The 8371-nt window shown below is 44.4% G+C and overlaps 1 protein-coding gene across 1 annotated transcript in view; it reads right to left on the bottom strand.

Annotated features, from left to right (window-relative positions):
- Positions 1 to 4173: 4173 nt before the first annotated feature.
- The window catches only part of LOC108797322 (poly [ADP-ribose] polymerase 12-like), a 40624-nt gene continuing 36426 nt past the window's right edge, over positions 4174 to 8371 (bottom strand). Inside the window, exons 8-12 of the mRNA XM_018568901.1 lie at positions 7856 to 7952; positions 7641 to 7752; positions 7300 to 7430; positions 5899 to 6050; positions 4174 to 4469 (exon numbers count right to left, since the gene is read on the bottom strand). Of these exons, the coding sequence (XP_018424403.1) occupies positions 4174 to 4469; positions 5899 to 6050; positions 7300 to 7430; positions 7641 to 7752; positions 7856 to 7952 (788 nt within the window). The remainder of the gene's footprint in view (positions 4470 to 5898; positions 6051 to 7299; positions 7431 to 7640; positions 7753 to 7855; positions 7953 to 8371) is intronic.

Below are 8371 nucleotides of genomic sequence, written 5' to 3'. Positions count from 1 at the left end.
CTCTGACATAGTATGACATTTTTTTCGAAATGGTTTATTGTCCTTTTTTGAGATTTGATTAGGCCATATTTTAGGGGGTTCTGGACAGAAAAGGTGCTGATGAGTTGCTGCTGGTCCTTCTTGCTCATTAAGGGCCTGTTCACACGACGTCCGTTTTGTGTGCTGACCGGCTCCGTACGCTGCTGCACTCAAAATGCATCCCAATGTATCCCTATGTGTTTTATGGGCTCCAGTTCTCACGTGCGCAGTCCGTTCAGCTTACGACAGAAAAAATACTGCATGTCACATTTTGTCCGGTCCGGAAACGGTCAGGAAACGCATCAAAAACGCACTGCACTGCAGCTAACATACTAACAGCCCCACTCCAGCAAAAAAAAAACGCATAAAAAACGCGGCCAAAACGTGGCAAAAACGCACTGCATCAGTCTGCAGATCCGCACCTGATCAGGACCTGATCAGGACCTGATCTCATGTGAACAGGCCTTAAGGCTTTATGGTGGAATGCGTTGGGGCTGCTGTTCTGTATATGATAGCGCCCTCTTCTGGGAATTTGCCTAACTCAGCCCGGTGTTCCATCGAAAGTTCCAACTCCTCGAGTTTTCCAACCATCTGACTTCCGGTTTAGTTAGAAGTAAGAGGTTTGGCCGAGAAGGCTGTACTGCACGTGGGCCACCTGCGGCATTTCCCTATAAAAATAGTACACAGCAATAAAATATTAAAATGAAGTAGGTTTACACTAATCCAGCACGTTATTAATCGCAGTTGCCCTACTCAATATGGCCGCCGCTTGCAGCCATATTTTGAAGTTTTATGTCTACTTTCCTCATGTGAGTAGTTTTTTTTTAAGGTTTTTTTTAATTTTGCAGTTTTACACTATGGGCTCTATGAGAAGGGAAATAAGGCCCACACTCTTCTGGCTCGCAAGCTACGGGCTGAGGCCAACCTTAAAGGGGTTTCTGCTGTGCGCGACGCCAGTGGCGTACTACACCACCACCCCCAAAAAATAGCGGACATTTTTCGGGGTTTCTATGAATCCTTATATAATATCCCGGATGGCGCCTTCACTACTGGTGACGAGACCCTGGCCTCGCACATTCGGGAATATCTTAGCTCTTGTGACTTGCCTGTGCTCTCTCCAGAGGATCATGCTAGCTTGAATGCCCCGCTGGAGGTAGACGAGGTCCAGAAAGTCATCGCCTCCCTCCCCACGGGCAAGTCACCGGGCCCAGACGGCTTTACTTTCTTCCAGGGAACTACCCTGGCCACCTCTTTTTGTTTGTCTTCTAGGCTAGCTTGGCCTAGCCCATGCGTGGCACCAGAAAACGCTCTTTTCAGTATTATAACACAGTAGTCTACCTCCTACCCATTTTACTGCTAAAATTAGGTAATGTGTGGGAAATGTGTGTATACCTATAATGTTTTGCATTTTTTTTTTTCTACATGGGAACAGTATTACTTGCTAGCTAGTTTGTTTTCCACTTATGAAGGTTACATGTCTTTCCCCTGGATAAGGACTTGACTCTGCAGGGGGTTCAACTATGCACAGTTGGCTGCTATGTAATGTTTACATGGATATGGTCCGCATGTTGTACTGGTCATTGTTTCATATTTTCTGTCTTTTTGTCATCTCTGTAAATCTTACGTAACAAAAAAAAGTTAATAAAAATTGTCAATTTGCATCTGGGTGATAACTGGAGTTGACGTATGGACTTTGTATGAAGAACTTTCACAGTGGAAGGATAAAGAGTGTGGTGCACTTGGGACAAATCTTGAGCACTTTATACGTGTGATTCCACATGTGTGTATATTCACACACGGAATATATGATTGAACTTTCCAGAGGATTATTATTTACAACAAGATTCATTGTTAACACTTTTTTAAAAGCATGTATTATTTAAGCACATATTTATTATAGAGATTTGTTTATGTATTGTTCTAGATGAAGTGCAGCACATTCATTATAATTTATTAAACAGGAAGGGGTGGGGTAAATTTAGTGTGTGTGGGGGGGGAGGGGGATACCCGAGTTTTGCCTTGCCTAGGGCAGCCCCAAACCAGAATACACCACTGGGTAAAGGTTATTCTTTCTCTCTCTCTCTAATAACAGAGTAAATACTCTGTATGGATTCTGATTAGTCCTGTACACGAGTGACAAGGTATTTTGGCCAGCTGCTCTATGCAAATGCAATAATTTTGCTGCATCTCACTTGCAGCCTCAGGTCACACCATAAGCCTATAGCACCATAGGACACAGTTGAGTACTGCTCATGATACATTGCTACATGAAACATATAGGACTGAGAAGAACCTAAGACATGCAGAACTCCATTAGCTCAATGAGACTGTCACAGGTCGGCTCAGTAGATCGGGAGGTGAGCGAACACATACCGGGTTCGCTCACCTCTCGATCCTGTCACTGCTCTCTGCCGTGACAGGGGAGTGGCTGGATTCCCCTCTCCCCGCTCCGATCCTCCAGCGCTGACTGGCGGAACGGACGGGGGAGGGGGTTGGTACAGCTGGCTCTGCCTCTAGATAGGCAGAGCCAGCTGTCACTCACGCAACTGGGCGGATCTCGACATCGATGTCGGGATCCGCTCCGGCTGCGGCGTCTCAGTATACCGCGAGCAGTAGCTCGTGGTATACTGAGCTTAGGGTGATGGGAGGACGCTAGTTTGTGTCCGCCCGGTACCCTAAGGAGATCTATGGGGAAAAGCCCTGACCCCATAGTTCTCCTTTAAGCACAAAAAAACACTTCCCTTCCTGTTATACACCATCTGCACTGCTATAAACATTGCACAATCTTTTTAAAGATTACAAAAATACTTTTATTTATAACTTAGAGAGATATGATGATGATATTAACACATTTGTACAGAAAAATACAATACAAACAAGAAAGCTTTTTTATAAAAACACTTAAAAACATGCATTGCTCCTGAGAAAACCCTTCATAAAATCTGCCACAAGTAAACACACAATTGCAGGGGTTCAAATGGACACCTGAGCTTGATGAACCGGGTCACATATCAAAAAATGAAGCACAAAAGTTAGTAAATCCTTAAGAAGCTATATAATGAAACGTTGTTCTATCCCCTACACCTGCAATAGTATAAGCTGAATCACATCTCCAATGTAAATGAGATACATATAACAAGTAAACTAGATACTTCTTGCGAGGGGATATATCGTGACACAGCTTATACATCAGGAATGTTACTGTGCAAAAATGAATATATCACCCAACAGTAGGTAAAGAGATAAGAGAATACCCAACACATTGCAACAATATAGAGTAGGTCACACCCCCAGTTCATATGATATGATGCTAATCATAAATAAGCTACATCCTCATGCCACAGAGATTCCCCTACAATGCAAATGATGTAAATGTTAAATAGTAAGTCTATCACAACAATAACTGGAGAGACATGAGCAGAAAGATCCACAGTCCAGTGGCGTAACAACCGGGGGTGCGGGGGGGTCACTTGCCCCGGGCGCAGGACTGAGGGGGGGCGCCGTCACGACCCCCGCTAAACGAAGCCATGGCTCCCTCTCCCTGACACGATCACCTGGCTGTCATCGGGCGGCCGCTCGCTCTTCCGAGGCCACTGCGGGCGGCCCTCTACATTGCCTGATTGGAGGGCGCGTCTGCCTGATCCAGCCAGCCAGCCCGGATCGCATAGCGGGGCAGTTAGAAAATGAATCCTTGCAGTGGGGCTACACCCACACTACAAGGGTTAACCACTCATTTTGGTCTAGGGCAGGGGTAACAAAACTCCGGTCCTCCAGCTGTGGTGAAACTACAAATCCCTGGTCTAGAGTCTAAAATAAAGAAGTTATATTCACTGAAGCCTCATGTGACAGAGACCACTCACCTCTCTCCCCCACCCCCCGTTCCGGCAGTGAAATGTCCCTCAGCATCCTCACGCCCAATAAACTGTATTAGACCTGTTGACTGAAGGGGCCTTAGACCGCTGGAGTGAAGGGGGAATAAAGCTGCAGGGAGCAGTCTAGCAGCCAGGTGGGGCTGAGGTTCAGGCGACTGTAACGTCTTTATTTTAGACCCAAGAAAAAGGCAAGCATTTAACCCTTGCAGTGTGGGGGTATCTGCACTGCACGGGTTAATTTTTTAACTGTCTGGAGTTGAGCTTTAAGCGTTTTGTTTGTGTTTTACAGAATGATACAGGAAGATGTCCCAGATGTCCCCTCTTCCCCATATTCCAGGATGTACTCCGGGTAGATCTGGAATTTCTCAAACACCACGAAGACTGACGGATTACGGACGTTGTTCACACAGGAGTCATAACACTTGGGACCTTTGGATTTCTGAGGCGGGCGTCGCATAGTGGAAACCCCTAAGACAAAGTCACCGACCAGCACACGAGCCACAAACATGGTGCGTGTCCCCTCAGAGGTGGGCGGGGCGTAGTTGTGGGAGTAGGATGCGTCTCTGGCGAAATAACTTCCTGTTGGGAGAAATTTTACAAATGTGGAATAACAAAATGCATCATCCTCCTGTGCAGAATAAAGGAAAAGTAGCGATGAGAAAAGACCTTTTGGGTTTAACCAATCATATTTTTGCGTACAAATTCTTTGTCTAACTGGGGCGTGGTAGGGGGTGTGTCCTTCAACTTAAAGGTGTCCCTCTTTCTCATCCCAAATAGTTGGATGGTATGCCCATTGTCACATATTTAGCAGGAGGAGTGTTTGCACACAGTCAATTATGCACATATTCTTAACAAGCCATAAATGAGCTTTAAAACACTCACTGACCTCTGTAGATGCAGGTACTGTGGAGCAATATATCTTAAAAAATGCACAGCAGAAGCACTGGACTTATGTCCTTCTCTTAGTAAGCCAGCAGTGGATCATCAGCTCACCCTGCTCCCTTCTCCCAGCAGTGACTCAGCTACTTAACTTCCCTTGCTCTTACCTTATAATAGTGACTCAGGAGCTCAGCTCATCCTGCTACCCCTACCAGCAGTGGGTCAACAGCTCAGTTCCCCCTGCTCCCCTCTCCCAGATGTAAATGAGCTACTTAACTCCCCTTGCTCTCACCTTAAAGGAGAACTATGGGGTTAGGGCTTTTCCCCATAGTTCTCCTAAAGGTAATGGGAGGACACAAACTAGCGTCCTCCCGTCACCCAAAGCTCGACATAATTGTCGGGATCCGTTTCAGACACCGCAGCTGAAACGGATCCCGAAAATTATGTCTGGATACACCCAGCTGCATGAGTGAGCCTATCTAGAGGGAAAGCCTGCTGTACCCGCCCCCCCCCCTGTCCGTCCCGCCTGTCAGCCCTGGAGGATCGGACAGGGGAGGGGGGAATCCAGTCCCTCCCCTGTCGCGGCTCTCTGCCGTGACAGGATCGAGAAGTGAGCGAGCGCCGGTATGTGTTCGCTCACTTCCCGATCTACTGAGCCGACCTGTGACAGTCTCATTGTCACAGGTCGGCTAGAAGTATGAGGTGAGTGAAAATCCTTTAAAGCAGTGACTCAGGAGCTCAGCTCATCCTGCTACCCCTCCCAGCAGTGGCTAAACAGCTCAGTTCCCCCTGCTCCCCTCTCCCAGCAGTGACTCAGCAATTCAGCTACCCCTGCTCTCCCCTTACAGCAGTGATTCAGCAGCTCAGCTCACCCTTCTTTCCCCCTCCAAGCAGTAAGGCAGCAGCTCAGCACCACGTTGTTTCCATCTTTCAGCAGCAACTTACTACTTAGCTACTACCCCTGTTCCCCATCCTAGAAGTGACTCTGCACCTTTCTCCTCTGCTCTCTTGTGTTCTTGCTCTGTAATTACATTTGAGATTAGAATGATGGGAGGCTGCTGAATCGACAATATTGGGTACATGGGGATCTGAGCAGCTGTCCAATCTGGAGTTGAGTTTTAAGACTGACCTTGTCCGTATTGAACACCGTTCGTGCCGCAGATACGCCAGTCAAAGTTGTCATTGCAGATGGCATCAACATTAGCACTTTCCGTGGCATGAAACAGCTGGCGCTCATCCACAGCAATACCAGAATTCTTCTTCTTCATCTGATCCTTCTGCCTGAGACACAGGAAACAACGTAATGAAGTCAGAATTGTCCGAGTTTTTATTTCCTTAAAACAATTAACAAATCTCGTACACTTTTACAGAAATGTAACTCTTATCATTTATATGTGATATGATTGAAACATACCTATGTGAACATAAAAAAACAAACAATCAATCAGGTGTAAGTGGGAAATCTTGCAGTCAGACCCAAAACTTAAAGATGTCTACTGCCCAAGCCTGCTATTATTTATAGAAAAGGAAAACAATGTTCAAAATCCTAAAGCCCCTAGCCAATTAAAAACAATTAATAAGACATTATATACCTGTGGTGAGCAAAATAGTTTGAAATCTAGAAAAGGTAGCTATAAAACTTGCAGGTTCATTACACATGACATGGGCATCGTAAATTTTGTAGCTCATAGGGAAAGGAATATCTGATTATTGATTTTATTACACACTCAACCACATATGTAGCCACATAGTTAGTCGGGTTCAAAAAAAGTCCATCAAGGTCAACCTATAGAAAAAAGAGAGAAGAAAAACCTAAAACAGAACACTATGCATATATGCCGACTCAAAGCTGATCCAGAGGAAGGCAAAAAAAACCTATATGTAGTTTATGCTTTACATTATTCCTGCAACTTATTATATATATATACAGTAATCCCGGAGAATAAGAACACTTAGAACCAGAACTATTTTTTTATGACATAGGGGCTGCTTGGGTCTTAAAGCCTTCCCCGAGCTCTGTTAAAGCGGACCTTTACCGAAATCTTTAGAAAATGTTTAGTAATGACAATCTACAATCACATGCTTCTAGATAATTGCCGGCTTTGTATTTTTTGCATTCCTTATTTCTCTTTTCTTTCCCAGTCTTCTGACAGTGACCATGTTTACTAAGTGCAGATTACTAGCTCTCCTATTACTTCCTAGATTACTGTCACATGTAACTAGGACATGTGACCATGCACATCATCTCAGGGGAGGAAAATGCCTTTCCCTGAGATCTCATGAGATTACAGATGAGATTTCTGCTGATGACAAGGCAATCCCAGTGTGCATTTGTTTGGCGAACTGAAGTAATTTTGCCCTTTCAAAGCAGGATGTGGATGTTCTGCAAGTGTAAGTGTTTCACAATCACAGCATTTTACACCTGACATGTCTATGTTATTATTAATCATCATACATAGAGGGATGCATTGGTAGAATTTGATTTTTGAGTGTAAAGGCCTGATTTAATTTGTGATAACTGTCAACATACCACTGATAGACCTGCCAGAGGGTGGGGTTCTGAATACGCCATAGTTTCTTCACTGTTTGACCGGAGACTGTCTTACTAAACATTTTGACGATGTTTGAGAACTCTGCACAAGTATTGTCTACAAGAACTTTCTGCAAATAAAAAAAAAGATGTTTTTAGACTTATATATTCATATTTTATCTCAAGTAAGTTACAGAAGTATATCTATGATAGACATCAGCTAAACAAGGTTTAGACTATCTCTACCTGAAACTGGATGAGAATGTGGCTATATAATTTGACATGAAAATTGGTCTTAGTTGAGTTCATTTTCAAATAAATGAGTTTCCTTTCTATCATACCTTATAACCAATATCTGGCAAGGCGTTCATGTCCCATTGCGCTGGGTAGTTTGAAGTCCTGAGAAGGGGATTTGATGGCTTCTGGTTTGAACTGCCTGCAGCAGCTTTGATGCTGAAAAATAAAAGCAAAGAATAGACGGGAGCCACCTCAACAATACCTGCTTTATTATCTCAGTATATACAGATGGTCATTATGAAATTTCTGTACTCCTTACCTTCCTTTCAACATCTTCACTTTCTTAAAATCCTGGAATTTAGGTCTGCGCCGTACCTCTTTCTCCGTCTTGAAATTAAGGTTCCTCTGCCTCATTTCTGAAGTAAAAAAATGATTAGGCTGAAGAGAAAACACTTAAGGTGTTAATCCATGCATTACCCAACTATACCCCCTAAACCTCCCCTTCTAGATCATGTCCCTGTGTTATATATACATATATATATACATTCTTTGCCATTGGTCCAAGCCGTCCACAGAGCTCACGCCTCTAACAAAGAGTAGAGGCTGTGAAAGCTCTTTCCTCAATAGTTAGGTTACACAAGCAGGGAAACCCGCTGCTGTGTAACCTAACTACCTATAAAAAGCTGGATGCAGAGCCGCCTGTAATTAACAGGCAGCGCTCCGTCCATGACAGGTTACAGAGCAGGGAGGCTTTCCCTGCTGTGTAACCTGCTAGAAGCAGATATGAATGGAGAAAAAGCTGTCAGCTTCAGACTTGCCCGCCACATAACTCCCC

The sequence above is a fragment of the Nanorana parkeri genome, unplaced genomic scaffold (genome assembly GCF_000935625.1).
Source record: "Nanorana parkeri isolate BGI_ZX_2015 unplaced genomic scaffold, ASM93562v1 scaffold1261, whole genome shotgun sequence".
NCBI classification, from domain to species: Eukaryota; Metazoa; Chordata; class Amphibia; order Anura; family Dicroglossidae; genus Nanorana; species Nanorana parkeri.
The sequence above is the reverse complement of the archived record's forward strand: the minus strand, read 5'-3'. Positions and strand labels throughout refer to the sequence as shown.